Source organism: Scyliorhinus canicula, chromosome 28 (assembly GCF_902713615.1).
Source record: "Scyliorhinus canicula chromosome 28, sScyCan1.1, whole genome shotgun sequence".
NCBI lineage: Eukaryota > Metazoa > Chordata > Chondrichthyes > Carcharhiniformes > Scyliorhinidae > Scyliorhinus > Scyliorhinus canicula.
The window spans coordinates 5025384-5046376 of record NC_052173.1 but is presented as its reverse complement, the minus strand read 5'-3'; the positions used below and the strand labels follow the sequence as shown (position 1 = coordinate 5046376).

General features: G+C 55.0%; 1 protein-coding gene across 1 annotated transcript in view; it reads right to left on the bottom strand.

Moving 5' to 3' along the window:
* Nucleotides 1-20993, bottom strand: part of LOC119958082 (nck-associated protein 1-like) — a 28648-nt gene that overhangs the window by 6240 nt on the left and 1415 nt on the right. The window contains exons 2-9 of the mRNA XM_038786309.1: nucleotides 20672-20802; nucleotides 19260-19357; nucleotides 16437-16530; nucleotides 12065-12147; nucleotides 9951-10031; nucleotides 8060-8153; nucleotides 662-775; nucleotides 344-453 (exon numbers count right to left, since the gene is read on the bottom strand). Coding sequence (XP_038642237.1) covers nucleotides 344-453; nucleotides 662-775; nucleotides 8060-8153; nucleotides 9951-10031; nucleotides 12065-12147; nucleotides 16437-16530; nucleotides 19260-19357; nucleotides 20672-20802 — 805 coding nt within the window. The remainder of the gene's footprint in view (nucleotides 1-343; nucleotides 454-661; nucleotides 776-8059; nucleotides 8154-9950; nucleotides 10032-12064; nucleotides 12148-16436; nucleotides 16531-19259; nucleotides 19358-20671; nucleotides 20803-20993) is intronic.

Sequence of the window (20993 nt, the reverse complement as noted above, 5' to 3'; positions counted from 1 at the left end):
TTGCTAACACCTCCTCCTTATGAACCTCAAGCCCTTCTAGTCTAGTAGCCTGTATCTCAGTATTCTCCTCAACAACATTGTCTTTTTCCTGTGTGAATACTGACGAAAAATACTCATTTGTGGGAGGAGACCGGAGCACCCGGAGGAAACCCACGCACACACGGGGAGAACGCGCAGACTCCGCACAGACAGTGACCCAGCGGGGAATCGAACCCGGGACCCTGGAGCTGTGAAGCAACTGTGCTAACCACTGTGCTATTGTGTCGCCGCCACGCAGCTATGACTTTCAATCCAAGTGTACGTCTCCATGTCAGAATAGTTGCAAAGACAATGATTCACTGACCACCAGAAATTCCTTCAGATGCTGCTGAACGTCCTTCTTGTGAATTGTGTAGAGAGCAGCTGCAATCTCGTTGATGGCTTTGGCTACACAGTGGATATTGTTACGGTGGCCTGAATGGAACATAAAAGACATGCTTCAATCTGCAGGAGAGATCAGACCAGCCTGTAATCTACAGGAGAGATCAGACCAGCCTGTAATCTGCAGGAGAGATCAGACCAGCCTGTAATCTACAGGAGAGATCAGACCAGCCTGTAATCTACAGGAGAGATCAGACCAGCCTGTATTATAATTGTTGCATGTTCAGAGTTTGCTACTTACCCTCGTGCTCCTGATTATACAAGGACATGGGGTCACTGGCGAGAGAAGGGAGGGAGACCGCCACGTAGACCATGAGGAGGGTCGTCAGTCGATAGTCCTCTTCAGCAGAAATGTCTGGAAAGAATGAAGAGAATCATTAGTGGTTTCGTACTTTGGACATCTCAGCTTTGGAGGGTACACGCAGCTTCAAGTTTAAAATGAAAATCCATGCAGCAATTGCGAACCGTGATTAATCCGCACCTCTTAATTGCAATGCAGGCAAGGTGACAACTTTGCGCTGCTTGATTATTGCCATGGTTTCACCATGCTGGCAAACTGTTGATTGGCTGCACCCAGCACTGGGAACCCACTGTTCTGACTGCCCAGCACGACTTAAAGTTAGCCTCATGGCTTGTGCAAGGAAGGAGCGTTTGGGTTAGGCTTCGAGGCTTGGTTCGAGGCTTGGTTCGAGGCAGGGTTCGAGGCAGGGTCCGAGGCAGGGTCCGAGGCAGGGTTCGAGGCAGGGTTCGAGGCAGGGTCCGAGGCAGGGTCCGAGGCAGGGTCCGAGGCAGGGTCCGAGGCAGGGTTCCAGGCAGGGTCCGAGGCAGGGTCCGAGGCAGGGTCCGAGGCAGGGTCCGAGGCAGGGTCCGAGGCAGGGTCCGAGGCAGGGTCCGAGGCAGGGTTCGAGGCAGGGTCCGAGGCAGGGTCCGAGGCAGGGTCCGAGGCAGGGTCCGAGGCAGGGTTCCAGGCAGGGTCCGAGGCAGGGTCCGAGGCAGGGTCCGAGGCAGGGTCCGAGGCAGGGTCCGAGGCAGGGTTCGAGGCAGGGTCCGAGGCAGGGTCCGAGGCAGGGTTCCAGACAGGGTTCGAGACAGGGTTCGAGGCAGGGTCCGAGGCAGGGTCCGAGGCAGGGTTCCAGGCAGGGTCCGAGGCAGGGTCCGAGGCAGGGTCCGAGGCAGGGTTCGAGGCAGGGTTCGAGGCTCGGTTCGAGGCAGGGTTCGAGGCAGGGTTCGAGGCAGGGTCCGAGGCAGGGTTCGAGACAGGGTTCGAGACAGGGTTCGAGACAGGGTTCGAGGCTCGGTTCGAGGCAGGGTCCGAGGCAGGGTTCCAGACAGGGTTCGAGGCAGGGTTCGAGGCAGGGTCCGAGGCAGGGTTCGAGACAGGGTTCCAGACAGGGTTCGAGACAGGGTCCCAGGCAGGGTCCCAGGCAGGGTTCGAGACAGGGTTCGAGGCAGGGTCCGAGGCAGGGTCCGAGGCAGGGTCCGAGGCAGGGTTCGAGGCAGGGTCCGAGGCAGGGTCCGAGGCAGGGTTCCAGACAGGGTTCGAGACAGGGTCCGAGGCAGGTTTCGAGGCAGGGTACGAGGCAGGGTTCGAGGCAGGGTCCGAGGCAGGGTTCCAGGCAGGGTTCGAGACAGGGTTCCAGGCAGGGTCCGAGGCAGGGTTCCAGACAGGGTCCGAGGCAGGGTTCGAGGCAGGGTTCGAGGCAGGGTCCGAGGCAGGGTTCGAGGCAGGGTTCCAGGCAGGGTCCGAGACAGGGTTCCAGGCAGGGTCCGAGGCAGGGTTCGAGGCAGGGTTCCAGACAGGGTCCGAGACAGGGTTCGAGGCAGGGTTCGAGGCAGGGTCCGAGGCAGGGTTCGAGGCAGGGTCCGAGGCAGGGTTCCAGACAGGGTCCGAGACAGGGTTCGAGGCAGGGTCCGAGGCAGGGTCCGAGGCAGGGTTCCAGGCAGGGTTCCAGGCAGGGTTCCAGGCAGGGTTCCTGGCAGGGTCCCAGGCAGGGTCCGAGGCAGGGTTCCACGCAGGGTCCGAGGCAGGGTTCCAGACAGGGTTCGAGGCAGGGTTCGAGGCAGGGTTCGAGGCAGGGTCCCAGGCAGGGTTCGAGACAGGGTTCGAGGCAGGGTCCGAGGCAGGGTCCGAGGCAGGGTTCGAGGCAGGGTCCGAGGCAGGGTCCGAGGCAGGGTTCCAGACAGGGTTCGAGACAGGGTCCGAGGCAGGTTTCGAGGCAGGGTACGAGGCAGGGTTCGAGGCAGGGTCCGAGGCAGGGTTCCAGGCAGGGTTCGAGACAGGGTTCCAGGCAGGGTCCGAGGCAGGGTTCGAGGCAGGGTTCCAGACAGGGTCCGAGGCAGGGTTCGAGGCAGGGTTCGAGGCAGGGTCCGAGGCAGGGTTCGAGGCAGGGTCCGAGGCAGAGTTCCAGACAGGGTCCGAGACAGGGTCCGAGGCAGGGTTCCAGGCAGGGTCCGAGGCAGGGTTCCAGACAGGGTCCGAGACAGGGTCCGAGGCAGGGTTCCAGGCAGGGTCCGAGGCAGGGTTCGAGGCAGGGTTCGAGGCAGGGTCCGAGGCAGGGTTCCAGGCAGGGTTCCAGGCAGGGTTCCAGGCAAGGTTCCAGGCAGGGTCCCAGGCAGGGTCCGAGGCAGGGTTCCACGCAGGGTCCGAGGCAGGGTTCCAGACAGGGTTCGAGGCAGGGTCCGAGGCAGGGTTCGAGGCAGGGTTCCACGCAGGGTCCGAGGCAGGGTCCGAGGCAGGGTTCCAGGCAGGGTCCGAGGCAGGGTCCGAGGCAGGGTCCGAGGCAGGGTTCGAGGCTCGGTTCGAGGCTCGGTTCGAGACAGGGTCCGAGGCAGGGTCCGAGGCAGGGTTCGAGGCAGGGTTCGAGGCAGGGTTCCAGACAGGGTTCGAGACAGGGTCCGAGGCAGGGTCCGAGGCAGGGTTCGAGGCAGGGTTCGAGGCTCGGTTCGAGACAGGGTCCGAGGCTCGGTTCAAGACAGGGTCCGAGGCAGGGTTCCAGACAGGGTCCGAGGCAGGGTTCCAGACAGGGTTCGAGGTAGGGTTCCAGTCAGGGTTCCAGACAGGGTTCGAGGCTCGGTTCGAGGCAGGGATCGAGGCAGGGTTCGAGGCAGGGTCCGAGGCAGGGTCCCAGGCAGGGTACGAGGCTCGGTTCGAGACAGGGTTCGAGGCAGGGTCCCAGGCAGGGTCCGAGGCAGGGTTCGAGGCAGGGTTCCAGGCAGGGTTCGAGGCAGGGTCCCAGGCAGGGTTCGAGGCAGGGTTCCAGGCAGGGTTCGAGGCAGGGTTCCAGACAGGGTTCGAGGCAGGGTCCGAGGCAGGGTTCCAGACAGGGTCCGAGGCAGGGTTCGAGACAGGGTTCCAGGCAGGGTCCGAGGCAGGGTTCGAGGCAGGGTTCGAGGCAGGGTCCGAGGCAGGGTTCCAGACAGGGTTCGAGGCAGGTTCCGAGGCAGGGTTCGAGGCAGGGTTCGAGGCAGGGTCCGGGGCAGGGTCCGAGACAGGGTCCCAGGCAGGGTTCGAGGCATGGTCCCAGGCAGGGTCCCAGGCAGGGTCCGAGGCAGGGTTCCACGCAGGGTCCGAGGCAGGGTTCGAGGCAGGGTCCGAGGCAGGGTTCCAGGCAGGGTTCCAGGCAGGGTTCGAGGCTCGGTTCGAGACAGGGTCCGAGGCAGGGTCCGAGGCAGGGTCCGAGGCAGGGTCCGAGGCAGGGTCCGAGGCAGGGTTCCAGTCAGGGTTCCAGACAGGGTTCGAGGCTCGGTTCCAGACAGGGTTCGAGGCTCGGTTCGAGGCAGGGTCCGAGGCAGGGTCCGAGGCAGGGTCCGAGGCAGGGTCCGAGGCAGGGTTCCAGACAGGGTTCCAGGCAGGGTCCGAGGCAGGGTTCCAGGCAGGGTCCGAGGCAGGGTACGAGGCTCGGTTCGAGACAGGGTCCGAGGCAGGGTCCGAGGCAGGGTCCGAGGCAGGGTTCGAGGCAGGGTTCCAGACAGGGTCCGAGGCAGGGTCCGAGGCAGGGTTCGAGGCAGGGTTCGAGGCAGGGTCCGAGGCAGGGTCCGAGGCAGGGTCCGAGGCAGGGTCCGAGGCAGGGTCCGAGGCAGGGTTCCAGACAGGGTCCGAGGCAGGGTCCGAGGCAGGGTCCGAGGTAGGGTCCGAGGCAGGGTCCGAGGCAGGGTTCCAGGCAGGGTTCCAGACAGGGTCCGAGGCAGGGTTCCAGGCAGGGTCCGAGGCAGGGTCCGAGGCAGGGTTCCAGACAGGGTTCGAGGCTCGGTTCGAGGCAGGGTTCCAGACAGGGTTCGAGGCAGGGTTCGAGGCAGGGTTCGAGGCAGGGTTCGAGGCAGGGTTCGAGGCAGGGTCCGAGGCAGGGTCCGAGGCAGAGTTCGAGGCAGGGTCCGAGGCAGGGTTCCAGGCAGGGTCCGAGGCAGGGTCCGAGGCAGGGTTCCAGGCAGGGTTCCAGGCAGGGTTCCAGTCAGGGTCCGAGGCAGGGTTCGAGGCAGGGTTCCAGACAGGGTTCGAGGCTCGGTTCGAGGCAGGGTTCCAGACAGGGTTCGAGGCAGGGTTCGAGGCAGGGTTCGAGGCAGGGTTCGAGGCAGGGTTCGAGGCAGGGTTCGAGGCAGGGTCCGAGGCAGGGTTCGAGGCAGGGTCCGAGGCAGAGTTCGAGGCAGGGTTCGAGGCAGAGTTCGAGGCAGAGTCCAAGGCAGGGTCCGAGGCAGGGTTCCAGACAGGGTTCGAGGCAGAGTTCGAGGCAGGGTTCGAGGCAGAGTTTGAGGCAGGGTTCGAGTCAGGGTCCAGGTCAGGGTTAGGGATAACGTTAGGGTTCGAGACAGGGTTCGAGACAGGGTTCGAGACAGGGTTCGAGACAGGGTTCGAGACAGGGTTCGAGACAGGGTTCGAGACAGGGTTCGAGACAGGGTTCGAGACAGGGTTCGAGACAGGGTTCGAGACAGGGTTCGAGGCAGGGTTCGAGGCAGGGTTCGAGGCAGGGTTCGAGGCAGGGTTCGAGGCAGGGTTCCAGACAGGGTCCGGGTCAGGGTTAGGGATAACGTTAGGGTTCGAGTCAGGGTTCCAGATAGGGCCTGAGACATCGGGATAAAGTGATGGAGAAAGTTACAATTTGAGATAAAGTTAGGGTTAGGGTTAGAATTTGGGTTTGAGTTCAGTTGTGGCGATTGTAGGTGCTGACATCGTTTGAAACACTTCTGTACAACAGTGACTCACAGGGCAGTGAGCATCAAACTTTTCCAACACTGCAGTGGTGGTCTTGCTGGACTAGAGATGTTGTCGATATGCCGGGACGTAGGAGGGCCTCCAGGCACTTGCTCAGGAAGTGCAGAGGCAAGAGACAGCTGCGGAGGTCAAGGCCAGGAATGTAGCTCGAAGAACATGAATGGAGTGCGTGAAGAAGTTGAACTCAGTGAAGGGCATATACTGCCAACTGCACCACTGGCATCACCCACTGCAGAGTTCTCCCATCACTCATCAACAACCATCGGGCCTCATCACTAACCCCTCACACAACCCCACCTCTCATAGCACGCACACACTGTCAGATATTCAACTCTGAAAGCTGCGTCACCCAAATACACGAAGACACTGACACGGAACCAACCATGGTGCAACATTAGCTGGCCGAAATCCCAGCATCCATTGCACTCTCAGCTTGCTCTCGTCATGAAGCCAGTATGTCTTCCAGCACCTGAGCTATCTAGTCTCCGAGCGATCTGCTCCCCCAAAGACACTTTGCGGAAATGGCCTCCAGCTTCTCCTCTTCCTCCCTCTTCGAGCAGCTTGTCCTGTTCTGCATGGCCTCTCATGTTCTTCCAGTCATGCTCTCTGCCGAGAGGAAGCCTAACTGGGCTCTCCATGGCTGGAAGCAACTGGTCAGGGCACAAGCTGTTCGGTTACCAAATCAGCAAGGCCATTGGGGAAGGAAAAAGAGGCCGGACTAAGAAGGTACTGCTCACAGAGTGTTGAAACGTCGTGAAGCACGGTAAAGATCTAAAAACATAGAATTGCAATAACAGCCAGGAAGAAATAATAATGCAGCAGCCAACCCCTGAGGAGCTCATAGCTCCTGGAAATAGCGTTTCCTTCACATTGGGCAGCTAAGAGAGGGAGTTCCAAAATGGCAGTGTTGGCATCATATCAGTGCCACACGCTGATTGGCAGCATAATCAGCCAGCTTTGCTTAGCGGCAGCGGTTGCTAGGCATGCGTACAAATGCATTTATCAAGATGGCGTCCGGAACACTTCCCGCTGGAGTGTGCGCGCACGTTTGCGGACAGCTTAACAGGTCTTGCCACACCTACAACTGGGCTGCACAGAGCTCAGTCCCACTCCTGATATCGCCTGTCATTAATAGCGCCTCGATATTTCGAAAAAAAAAAGACTTGCATTTACATAGCGTCTTTCATGACCACTGGACACCTCCAGCTTTCCAGCCAGGGAAGCAGTTTTGAAGTGTCGTCACTGTTGCGACGTCGGGAATGCGGCAGCCAGATTGCACATAGCCAGCTCCCACACACAGCAACGTGATTTTCTTGTGGTGTTGATTGAGGGATAACGATTGGCCAGAGGCGACCTTATTGAGACATATCGGATTCTCAGGGGACCTGACAGGGTCGATGCTGAGAGGTTGTTACCCCTTGTGGGAGAGTCTGGGACCACAGGGCAGAATCTCAGAGTGAGGGGTCGCCCATTTCAGACAGAGGAGGAGGAGGAATTTCTCCTCTCTGAGGGCAGTGAATCTGTGGAATTCTTTACCGCAGGGAGCTGGAAGGGGGTCGAGGGTTATGGGGATAAGAGTGAGGGAATCGAGGGTTATGGGGATAAGAGTGAGGGGATCGAGGGTTATGGGGATAAGAGTGAGGGGATCGAGGGTTATGGGGATAAGAGTGAGGGAATCGAGGGTTATGGGGATAAGAGTGAGGGGATCGAGGGTTATGGGGTAAGAGTGAGGGAATCGAGGGTTATGGGGGTAAGAGTGAGGGAATCGAGGGTTATGGGGATAAGAGTGAGGGAATCGAGGGTTATGGGGATAAGAGTGAGGGAATCGAGGGTTATGGGGATAAGAGTGAGGGAATCGAGGGTTATGGGGATAAGAGTGAGGGAATCGAGGGTTATGGGGATAAGAGTGAGGGAATCGAGGGTTATGGGGATAAGAGCGAGAGAATCGAGGGTTATGGGGATAAGAGTGAGGGAATCGAGGGTTATGGGGATAAGAGTGAGGGAATCGAGGGTTATGGGGAGAGGGCGGGAAAGTGGAGTTGGAGATTATCACATCAGATCGGTCATGATCTCAATGAATTGGCGGAGCAGACTTGATGGGCCGAATGGCCAACTTCTGCTCCCACGTCTTGTGATCAATGGGTAACCCCCAGGATGTTGATCCTGCCCAATAATTCTAACTCCGCCTTGAATATATTTAATGAGCCGCACGCCCAACTCTCTGGGGGAGAGAATCCTGCACATTATTGACTGGGAGAGAAAATGTTTGTCCTCAACCCACCAGGAAGGCACGACACGCCGTTTGGGACTGCCAATCACTGCCGCAGCCTCTAATAATTCAATCTCATCCCTGACACTCATCCAGCCACCCCTTTGTATTGTTTTTTAAAACTTGCTGCCCCCCTCCCCACCAACCCGCCCGTGTGAACTTACCATTCTTCTGATTGGAAAGCGCTATGACAAGGGCGGGATCCACCTGGCATGATGCCCCCGCTGCCGACGTCAGTTCAGAGATAGCTAACATATCCTGCAGAAGTCAAGAAACAGGTTACTCAGGACATCATTTCTCTCGGAGTGTTCTGGTGCATGTCGGGGTGAGGTGGCCCTGGTAAATGCCCGACTGATCGCGTCCACCTCTCCAGGAGAAGAGGACCGTTGTCTGACATCGGATCTGCGACCCAGAGGTCAATTTGGGAAACGTTTGAGTCGATAATGGTTTGCATTTATTTATTTATTACTTCCGCATCCTATTTATTTTTTAATACGGGGTCCAATCGAGGCGTTCCCTATGAGAGCGCAAAGGTAAATATAACCCCTGGGACTGGGGGGGTGGGGGGGAAAGAGGGACATGCCCGGGCAATGCCACCCTGGCAGTGCCACCCTCTGCCACGGGCAGTGCTAGGGACAAGCCCTCATGGTAGCCCCATGGGGGGGAGGGGGCTTTCCATTTACCTGTGATTGGCTCTTCTACCTGAGCGACAGCAGATGGCAAGGCCTGGTACCCAGCATGCAGTTGGCCATATCTGCCAAGGTGGCACGGGGGTTAGCTCTGACTGCGGAGCTGCACTTGAGTCAGGAGACAGGCAAACCAAGAACCCACAACTGCCAAGCAGGGTTGCGTGGCACAGCAGATGGCAGTACCATTGTGAACCTTGGCGAAGGCCACATACAGCGACAAGGCCCACTTACTTTAGCAGGGAGGACAGTGACCAGGGCACACAGATTGACCGTGATTGGTAGATAGATTCAATAGATGGATGGGTAATTCATAGGTAGATGGGTAAAAGACTTTCCACGCAGAGGGTTGTGGACGGTACGGTACCAACTGGTCCAGAGGTAAAAACCCTCAACTCCCTGAAAAGGTGACTGGATCTGGACCTTGACTGCCGTAACCTGCTATGGGCCAAATGCTGGAAAAATGGAATTAAGCTGGGTGGCTGAAAACGTTCTATGATTCTAAGATATTCCTCCTCTTTCTCAGCACATGCGACACTTCCGTAGCCCTCAAACAGGAGTTTGCATGCTGGGTACCAGGCCTTACCAGGCCCTTGCCATCTGCTGTCACTCCTGGAGATATCTTCTGAGCTACAAATTGGTGGGCATATTAGTTGGTGGGTATTGTGTGGGCAAACATGCTCGGGCTTCCAAAAGGGGATTGGGCCCAGACAGATCCAGGGCCAGCTCGAAGTCTGCGACACTGAGTTTTACTGATTCATCTGACAGTTTCTCGCCTCTCGTTCTCACTCCTGTCCCTTTCCCGAAGGGGCTGCATATTCTCTCTCCCTCAGAAGTGATCAGCTGCCAAGACGGAGGATGTATAGAGGCTGCCAGCCTGTTCTTCGACTGTAGTGGGCAGGCCTGGGCCTGTGCCCAGTGAACACTTACACACACCTGCCAGCAGAGGTCAGTGGCGAGCCAGCTGGAGTTGAAACCCGGTTGACCGAGGACATCTTTGAAGGCCTTGACTGACGGACGGCAGGGGGGATAAGATCCCACAAAAAACAGAGTGGTGATCAAAACCTGTCCTGTCGCTTTTAGCAGAGTTGGGAACAGGGGCAGACCAGTCAGTCCCACAAGCCTTTGCTGCTGGTTCACAGACATCATGTGGCTGAACTTAAATCTGCCTCACCTGGTCCCATCCCTTCATCCAACAAAAAAAAATCACTGTTTTTATTTTTGCGCGACAGTATTGGACAAAAACGCTCCTCTAACAGTTCATCTGACCCTGAGAAGAGGCAGAACAGGGCATTTGCAGCAACGCTGGCGTGAGGTGCAATGAACGCCCACCCCCCACCCCTTGACGACCTGACCCCGCCGCTCATACCTTGGTGTCCGTGGCTGGGCTGATGATGTCACTCAGAAGCTGAATGGAGCCCATGAGGAACGGGATGTGACCCGATAAAACCTGCCGACGGACAAGAAACAGCGTTAGCGCAACATTTCCGGGGACTGGTCACCTGAGCTTGCTTCCCTCCGAGGTCCCAGCAGCGCCCCCATCCAGAAGTGGCCACAGCTGGAAGTGCAAGGCAGAACTCCGTCCCCCCATGTTCCTGGGTTCAGAGGTACGTCTGTTCAAGGGATTCCCCTCCCCCCACACTCACTAAAGAGAGTCCTAGAATCCCTACAGTGCAGAAGGGGGAAACCCACGCAGACACGGGGAGAACGTGCAAACTCCACACAGACACCCAAAGCTGCAATTGAACCTGGGTCCCTGGTCTGTGAGGCTGCAGTGCTAACCACTGTGCCACCGTGCCATCCATAGCCATAGCACATACAGTGCGGAAGGAGGCCATTCGGCCCATCGAGTCTGCACCGACCCTCTTAAGCCCTCACTTCCACCCTACCCCTGTAACCCAATAACCCTTCCTAACTTTTTTGGACACTAAGGGCAATTTATCACGGCCAATCCTCCTAACCTGCACGGCTTTGGACTGTGGGAGGAAACCGGAGCACCCGGAGGAAACCCACGCACACACTGGGAGGATGTGCAGACTCCACACAGACAGTGACCCAGGCCGGGAATCGAACCTGGGACCCTGGCGCTGTGAAGCCACAGTGCTAACCACTGTGCTACCGTGCTGCCCTTATTCCCATGTTCCTAGATTCACAGGTAAGTCTGTGTGAGGGAGTTTGCACATTCTCCACGTGTCTGCGTGGCTCTCACCTCCACAATCCAAAGATGTGCAGGGTAGGTGAATTGGCCACGCTAAAATGCCCCTTAATTGGAAGAAAAAAAAACCTTTGCCAATGTAATACACATCGAGGCAGTTCACGGAAATATTTTATCAAACAAGATGTGACACTGAATCACATGAGCAGATATTACGGGCGATGACTGAAACGTCGGCCCATATTTGAAGAATGGGTGCACGTTAGAATTCTGGGATGTTCAGCTTTTGGAGTTGGGTGGGTGTTGGTCTTGGGTTTTTAACCATGGTTGTTTTGTTAATATTGTTTTGTTGTTTATATTTTGTGAGAATCTTAATAAAAATTATTAAATTAAAAAAAAAGAATTCTGGGATGTTCAGGTGGAAAAGATCGGAGGACAACAGATACCTTGGAGGTTTGTAGGGCTGGAGGTTGTTAGAACATAGAACATAGAACAGTACAGCACAGAACAGGCCCTTCGGCCCTCAATGTTGTGCCGAACAATGATCACCCTACTTTAAACCCATGTAACCCGTATACCCGTAACCCAACAATCCCCCCATTAACCTTACACTACGGGCAATTTAGCATGGCCAATCCACCTAACCCGCACATCTTTGGACTGTGGGAGGAAACCGGAGCACCCGGAGGAAACCCACGCACACACAGGGAGGATGTGCAGACTCCACACAGACAGTGACCCAGCCGGGAATCGAACCTGGGACCCTGGAGCTGTGAAGCATTGATGCTAACCACCATGCTACCGTCGAGGGACGGAAGGATTTGAAAACAAGATAAGAATCTTAAAATCCAAGTGTTGCTCATCCAGGCCCCAATGTCGGTCGATCAACATCGAGGTGATGGATGAACGGGATTTAGGAGTTTTGGATGACCTCGGGTTTATGGAGAGTAGGGTGTGGCATTCCAATCAGGAAAGCTTCGGAATAATCTCTGATGTGCACACCAGAAAAGTGCTGAAAAGTGTGAGGTGATGCATTTTGGGAGCCATGATGTGGAGATGCCGGCGTTGGACTGGGGTGAGCACAGTAAGAAGTCTTACAACACCAGGTTAAAGTCCAACAGGTTTGTTTCAAACACGAGCTTTCGGAGCACAGCTCCTACCTCGGGTGATTTTGGGAGGGCTAATAAGGTGAGGCAATATGCAGTGAATGGGAGGTTGCGAGGAAGTACAGAGGGTTTGGAAGCAAATTCGAGTTTGTCCAGCTGTTTCAGATATCTTGAGAGTGCCCAATCCACAGTGATGTGACTGACAGGAAGTGCCTCGCTTACATCTCGAAGTGCTTCCTGGGCCATAGATCGGAAATTCAGGATCACGCCGATAATGGTCATCCTCTTCAGAACATTGTCAGACGCTGTAACGGAAAAGAGGTGATGTGAACAGTGATGCGTTATCAATTGTACTAAAGACACGAATGGGTACAAGAGAGGCTTTATTACAGTTAGATGTTTATCCTTTGACTGCAGCTGGTAGAATGGCTGCTCAGGAGAACTCATGCATATTTATACGGCTCCTTGTGGGCGGAGCTAGCTGGCAGGGGCTACCGGCGAACCTGTAATACAGGTACTGCTGTACATCCCCTAATACAGGCACACACACAATTACACAGTGGATCACCAGAGTCAAGAAGAAACAGAGCACAGGGTTAGATACAGAGTAAAGCTCCCTCTACACTGTCCCCATCAAACACTCCCAGGACAGGTACAGCACGGGGTTAGATACAGAGTAAAGCTCCCTCTACACTGTCCCCATCAAACACTCCAAGGGCAGGTACAGCACGGGGTTAGATACAGAGTAAAGCTCCCTCAACACTGTCCCCATCAAACACTCCCAGGGCAGGTACAGCACGGGGTTAGATACAGAGTAAAGTTCCCTCTACACTGTCCCCATCAAACACTCCCAGGACAGGTACAGCACGGGGTTAGATACAGAGTAAAGCTCCCTCTACACTGTCCCCATCAAACACTCCCAGGACAGGTACAGCACAGGGTTAGATACAGAGTACAGCTCCCTCTACACTGTCCCCATCAAACACTCCCAGGACAGGTACAGCACGGGGTTAGATACAGAGTAAAGCTCCCTTTACACTGTCCCCATCAAACACTCCCAGGACAGGTACAGCACGGGGTTAGATACAGAGTAAAGCCCCTGCTACACTGTCCCCATCAAACACTCCCAGGATAGGTACAGCACGGGGTTAGATACAGAGTAAAGCTCCCTCTACACTGTCCCCATCAAACACTCCCAGGACAGGTACAGCACGGGGTTAGATACAGAGTAAAGCTCCCTCTACACTGTCCCCATCAAACACTCCCAGGACAGGTGCAGCACGGGGTTAGATACAGAGTAAAGTTCCCTCTACACTGTCCCCATCAAACACTCCCAGGACAGGTACAGCACGGGGTTAGATACAGAGTAAAGCCCCCTCTACACTGTCCCCATCAAACACTCCCAGGACAGGTACAGCACGGGGTTAGATACAGAGTAAAGCTCCCTCTACACTGTCCCCATCAAACACTCCCAGGACAGGTACAGCACGGGGTTAGATACAGAGTAATGCTCCCTCTACACTGTCCCCATCAAATACTCCCAGGACAGGTACAGCACGGGGTTAGATACAGAGTAAAGCTCCCTCTACACTGTCCCCATCAAATACTCCCAGGACAGGTACAGCACGGGGTTAGATACAGAGTAAAGCCCCCTCGACACTGTCCCCATCAAACACTCCCAGGACAGGTACAGCACGGGGTTAGATACAGAGTAAAGCTCCCTCTACACTGTCCCCATCAACCACTCCCAGGACAGGTACAGCACAGGGTTAGATACAGAGTACAGCTCCCTCTACACTGTCCCCATCAAACACTCCCAGGACAGGTACAGCACGGGGTTAGATACAGAGTAAAGCTCCCTTTACACTGTCCCCATCAAACACTCCCAGGACAGGTACAGCACGGGGTTAGATACAGAGTAAAGCCCCTGCTACACTGTCCCCATCAAACACTCCCAGGATAGGTACAGCACGGGGTTAGATACAGAGTAAAGCTCCCTCTACACTGTCCCCATCAAACACTCCCAGGACAGGTACAGCACGGGGTTAGATACAGAGTAAAGCTCCCTCTACACTGTCCCCATCAAACACTCCCAGGACAGGTGCAGCACGGGGTTAGATACAGAGTAAAGTTCCCTCTACACTGTCCCCATCAAACACTCCCAGGACAGGTACAGCACGGGGTTAGATACAGAGTAAAGCCCCCTCTACACTGTCCCCATCAAACACTCCAGGACAGGTACAGCACGGGGTTAGATACAGAGTAAAGCTCCCTCTACACTGTCCCCATCAAACACTCCCAGGACAGGTACAGCACGGGGTTAGATACAGAGTAATGCTCCCTCTACACTGTCCCCATCAAATACTCTCAGGACAGGTACAGCACGGGGTTAGATACAGAGTAAAGCTCCCTCTACACTGTCCCCATCAAACACTCCCAGGACAGGTACAGCACAGGGTTAGATACAGAGTAAAGCTCCCTCTACACTGTCCCCATCAAACACTCCCAGGACAGGTACAGCACGGGGTTAGATACAGAGTAAAGCTCCCTGTACACTGTCCCTATCAAACACTCCCAGGACAGGTACAGCACGGGGTTAGATACAGAGTAAAGCTCCCTGTACACTGTCCCTATCAAACACTCCCAGGACAGGATCAGTAATAAGAGATTAGCTCAGTTTTTGACTGAAGCAACGTCCCAATAACTCCAGCTCCATCCACATTGCAGATTTGACGTGCCGATTCTTCGGAAGTGGGCACCGACTGAGGATTAGTGATCAAAGCGGGCACCCGATTGCATTGTTTCTGGATAGAAACAAATTGATCAATCTGATTCCCCCGGGATTTATCATTATTTACGTCAAAAATAGCAGAGAATGCACCAGCCAGGTAAAACATTGTGAAGTAAAGTACCAGCAAGCAAGCCCTGCCGTTCACAGGCTTGCGAGGTAAAGGGCGGGATTCTGTCAGCCCACGCCGGGTCGGAGAATCGCCGGGCCGTGCGCGAATCGCGTGACGCCGCCCCGACACCGGTCTGCCCATTCTACAGTGAGCGGAGAATCGGCGCCATTGGAGCCATTGGGCGCTCAATACGGCCCACCACCGCCGTTTCTCCGGGGGGGGGGGGGGGGGGGAGGGGGTCCGACCCCAGGGGGTGGCATCCGCTGTGGCCTGGCCCGCGATTGGGGCCTACCGATCAGCGGGCCGGCCTCTCGGGCAGGGGGCCTGTTTTGCTCCGCGGCGGCCCCTGGAGCCCGACGCCATGTTGCGTCGGGGCCGGCGCGGAGAGGGGAGCCACTGAGCATGCGCGGCAATCGCGCCGATCGCACTGCGTATGCGGCAGCTGGCCTCCTGTAGGGCTCAGAATCGCTGCTCCTGGGGGCCTGTTGGCGCCGTCGTAAAACACGACGGTATTTACAACGGCATCAACACTTAGCCTCAGGGTCAGAGAATCCTGCCCAGTGTTTTTTTTAAAAAGGGGCTGTTTAGCACAGGGCTAAATCGCTGGCTTTGAAAGCAGGCCAAGGTAGGCCAGCAGCACGGTTCGATTCCCGTCCCAGCCTCCCTGGACAGGCGACGGAATGTGGCGACTAGGGGCTTTTCACAGTAACTTCATTGAAGCCTACTCGTGACAATAAGTGATTTTCATGTCATTTTGTTTCATGTTTTGGACAGAATCATAGAATTAACAGCGCAGAAGGAGGCCATTCGGCCCATCGAGTCTGCACCGGCCCTTGGAAAGAGCACCCCACTTAAGCCCACGCTTCCACCCTCTCCCCATAATCCCATAACCCCAGCTAACGTTTTGGACACTAAGGGGCAATTGGACATGGCCAATCCACCCCACCTGCACATCTTTGGACTGTGGGAGGAAACCGGAGCACCCGGAGGAAACCCACGCACACACACGGGGGGGGATGTGCAGACTCCGCACAGACAGTGACCCAAGCCGGGGAATCGAACCTGGGACCCTGGAGCTGTGAAGCCACAGTGCTAACCACTGTGCTACGGTGCCGCCCCGCCAAGAGAAATATCAGGCAGCAAACATGTCAGACGGATAATGTATTCACAAGTAAAGTTTCAAAGTGCTACAGCGCCCGACAACATATCGGACAGGGAATGTTCCAACAGGTACAATATCAGACATTATTGGACAGGTATTGCATCAGGGTGTACCTGACAATGGACTGGAAAGAAACCTATCGGACAGGTGAAGCAAGATATTACTTTGGGAATGTATTGGAAACATAATGAATCAGAGACAGGTACCGCAACATTCAGCTATCATAGTCTATAGCCAAATCTAGAAGACATTTACAAATGGTTAGAGTTAGGATGGGTGAGTGGGCCAAAATGTGGCAGATGGTGTTTAACGTGGGTAAGTGTGAGGTCATCTATTCTGTCGGAGGAATAAAGAGGCAACTTCTTATCTAAATGGAGAGACACCTCAAAGTGCTTCAGTGCAGAGGGATCTGGGTTTCCTTGTGCAGAAATCGCAGAAAGTTAGTCTGCAGGTACAACTGATAATGCATCAGAACGTTTGTATAACATGTAGAATTGATAAATTATGAGACAGGTGGGACCATGTTACTCACAGCTTAGACGCTTGGCAAACTGTGTCATCACATTCGGTTTCCGCAGGTTGGACTTGACCTGGGCCAAGATGTCCATGTTTTCCACCACCAGTTTCTGCATAAAGACAGCTCCTGTTATGACAGCGTGGTCGAGCTTGACGTCCTGTTCTCTCTGCCCATCTCAATCTGGCAATCTTACTGATGGCTAGGCCGCCTTGCTCAGCTCAGGCCTGGCCTGCCCACACCGCGTGCCTCGCCACCCTCAGTGCACCTCCCCCGCACCCTGTCCAACCCCCCAGCTACCCACCCCCCCCCAAAGAAAACCCAATCAGAAACCCGCACGGATTTAGCGAATGATTGCTCCCTGGGCTGGGTGCCTGCCCAGGGGTGTCGCTGCACGGCTGGTATCACTCCCCGCGGGTACACGAGCCAGCGAATTGTGTAAGACCATAAGACATAGGAGCAGAATTACGCCACTCGGCCCATCGAGTCTGCTCCGCCATTCAATCATGGCTGATATTTTCTCATCCTCATTCTCCTGCCTTCTCCCCATAACCCCTGATCCCCTTATTAATCCAGAGCCTATCTATCTCTGTCTCAAAGACACTCAGTGATTTGGCCTCCACAGCCTTCTGCGGCAAAGAGTTCCACAGATTCACCACCCTCTGGCTGAAGAAATTCCTCCTCATCTCTGTTTTAAAGGATCGTCCCTTCAGTCTGAGATGGTGCCCTCTGGTTCTAGATTTTCCTACAAGTGGGAACATCCTCTCCACGTCCACTCTATCCAGGCTGCGCAGTATCCTCTAAGTTTCAATAAGATCCCCCCTCATCCTTCTGAACTCCAACGAGTACAGACCCAGAGTCCTCAACCGCTCCTCATACAACAAGCTCTTCGTTCCAGGGATCGTTCTTGTGAATCTCCTCTGGACCCTTTCCAAGGCCAGCACATCCTTCCTTAGATACGGAGCCCAAAACCGCTCACAATACTCCAAATGGGGTCTGACCAGAGCCTTATACAGCCTCAGAAGTACTTCCCTGCTCTTGTATTCTAGCCCTCTCGACATGAATGCTATCATTGCATTTGCCTTCCTAACTGCGGACTAAACCTGCACGTTAACCTGAAGAGAATCGCGAACAAGGACTCCCAAGTCCCTTTGTGCTTCTGATTTCCGAAGCATTTCCCCATTTATAAAATAGTCTATGCCTAGATTCCTCCTTCCAAAGTGCATAACCTCACACTTTTCCACATTGTATTCCATCTGCCACTTCATTGCCCGCTCGACTAGCTTGTCCAAGTCCTTCTGCAGCCCCCTTGCTTCCTCAATACTACCTGTCCCTCTACAGGGGCGGGATTCTCCCCTACCCGGCGTGACGGGGGGTCCTGGCATAGGGGAGTGGCGCCAACCACTCCGGGTCGGGCCTCCCCAAAGGTGGGGAATTCTCCGCACCTTTGGGGACCAGCCCCGCGCCAGAGCGGTTGGCACCAGAAGACTGGCTCAAAAAACAGGCGCCAGTGGCCTTTCAGGCCCGCCGCCCGGCAGCGGGGCTGGCCGAAAGGCTTTCGCCGGTCAGCGCATGCGCCGGCGGTGACATCAGCGGCCAGCTGCACGATGTGGGTTTCTCTTCCACTTCCGCCATGGCGGAGGTCGTGGCGGCAGCGGAGGAGAAAGAGTGCCCCCAAGGCACTGGCCCGGACTCTGAGGGGGGGCCCTGATCGCGGGCCTGGCCACTGTGGGGGCACCCCCCCGGGGTCCGATCGCCCCGCGCCCCCCCCAGGACCCCGGTCGCCGATCCCGCCGCCACCAGAGGTGGTTCAAACCTCGGCGGCGGGAGAATCGCCGCAGGGGCCTCGCCGATCGGAGTGGCGTGATGCCCGCCCCCGCCAATTCCCGGGTGGCGGAGAATCTCTGCCACGGCGGGGGCGGGATTTACGGCGGCCCCAGGCGATTCTCCCACCCTGCTGGGGGTCGGAGAATTTCGCCCCAGATCTTTGTATCATCTGCAAACTTAGCAACAGTGCCTTCAGTACCTTCTTCCAGATCATTAATGTATATTGTGAAAAGTTGTGGTCCCAACACTGAGATACACCACTAGTCACTGGCTGCCATCTTTATCCCACTCTCTGTCTTCTACCAGTCAGCCAATCCTCTATCCATGCCAGAACATAAGAACATAAGAACTAGGAGCAGGAGTCGGCCATCTGGCCCCTCGAGCCTGCTCCGCCATTCAATGAGATCATGGCTGATCTTTTGTGGACTCAGCTCCACTTTCCGGCCCGAACACCATAACCCTTAATCCCCTTTATTCTTCAAAAAACTACCTATCTTTACCTTAAAAACATTTAGTGAAGAAGCCTCAACTGCTTCACTGGGCAAGGAATTCCATAGATTCACAACCCTTTGGGTGAAGAAGTTACTCCTAAACTCAGTCCTAAATCTACTTCCCCTTATTTTGAGGCTATGCCCCCTAGTTCTGCTTTCACCCGCCAGTGGAAACAACCTGCCCGCATCTATCCTATCTATTCCCTTCATAATTTTATATGTTTCTATAAGATCCCCCCTCATCCTTCTAAATTCCAACGAGTACAGTCCCAGTCTACTCAACCTCTCCTCGTAACACCATGAGCTCTTAACTTATTTAACAGTCTCCTATGCGGCGCCTTGTCAAAGGCCTTCTGGGAATCTAAATAAATCACGTCCACTGGTTCTCCTTTGTCTATCTTCCTTGTTACTTCCTCAAAGAACTCGAACAGATTTGTCAGACATGACCTCCCTTTGACGAAGCCATGCTGACTCAGTCCTATTTTACCATGCGCTTCCAAGTACCAGGTGCCACACCCCTTACCTTCAGCTCGTTCACCTGTGACGTGATGTGCCACATCAGGTGTTCACTCAGGTGCTGCATCCCGTACGGCCCAATCAGCTCCGCCAACGCATGCAATTCTGTGAAGTCAAGATTGAAATCAGGAGCAGAGGTCTCGCAGTCAAAAGCCAACGATAAACAGTGACGTTCACGGGCAATGGAGCATTTCCGCTGGATCCCAGGGATCAGAGCTGCGTGTGGGAGTGGGGCAGTCGCATGGGATGCCAGGGGAGACAGTGGTGAGCAGTGTTCAGCAGTAAATGGGAGGGGGTGAACAATGTTGGGTGTGCGATAACGCTGGAGTGCCTGGTGCATGGGGATAGAGTTTGGTGTGGCAAAGACGGGTGTTATCCCCTCTTGTAGGGCCTCTTGCAGAAGCAGAATATTTTTTGATCAGGGAGACACTGGGAATCATCAAATTTACAGTGCAGAAGGAGGCCATTCGGCCCATCGAGTCTGCACTGGCCCTTGGAAAAAGCACCCTAACTTAGCGCTGCCTTGGAGAGTGGTGGAAGTAGACGCGACAAGCCGGTTCGCTAGGAAATGGGATGAAGCACTCGAGGTAAAGACCATCGAGCTGAAACTCTGGGTGGGATTTCCCCCCCCCCACCCCACCACCACGGTCGAGCCGACCCGCCATTGGATCCTCCAGACCTGCCACTGTCAACTAGTTCACCCGTTGTTCACACCGTCCACCACCAGGGAATCCATGGTGAGGATGGGGGGTGGTGGGGGGGGGGGGGGGCTTCAGGGGCGGGGGGAGTTGTCATAAGCTGGGACCAGAAAATCCCGTCGGCTGGAACGGCCGTAAAATTTCGACCCCAGTTCCTCTGACCACAGATGCTGCCAGAGCCGCAATGTTTTCCCATCCTCCCCTGTTTTTCATATCGGATTCCCAGCATCCGCGATATCTTGCTTTCGTGCTGGATGAGGGGCGGGGGATTAGTTCAATTGAAGGGAATGATCAGTTTTGTGGGCAGTGTAAAGATATCATGGTTGTGTTGTAATTCACCGCCTGACCACTAGGAGTCTCATTAGTATATAAGTGAATGTTGGAGTCATCTGACCTCAGACTGACTGGGGAGCTGAGAGAGAGGTTACTTGTGCGTGATCATACTATTATTCATCTGTTGTTTTGTATATATTTGACCCACAGTTAATGTTAATAAATTGTTTATAGCTTTCACTACAAGTGTTCTTGTAGTATAAATCAGGCCATCCGACAAGAACTTTACAGTCTATATCAATGATTTTTTTCTAATTTAGTGCAAAAGATAGTGCTGGAAAGGATTTGCACTTTTAAATTCCTCAAAGAGTTTTCACTAGATTGGCGGAATTGAGGTACATTTCACCAGAGGACTGGCAAGAATCTTAATGAGAACATATTCACAAACCTGAAACATCTGAATATTCCTCGGCATTGAATATCTGGAGATTTTCGACAGGCATTGTCACAAAGGCTCTGACAGCAGGGGAGTGGATGATTATTCCAGCACTGGTTTGCCTCAGGAGGCTTTCCAAGTACCTAGAGAAGGAGAATCAGTTAGAGGTGAACCTCATGTGCAATGTTGTCAGAAGGTTGGCGGTATATAGGCCGGGGTTCCACAAGCCCAATGACTAGTGTGGAGCCGTCGGGTCTCCCTGACTCGAGACTCGACAGACCCTTGAGGCAAACCGTCATTGGCAGCTCAATCAGGTTCCTCTAGCTGGGGTCAA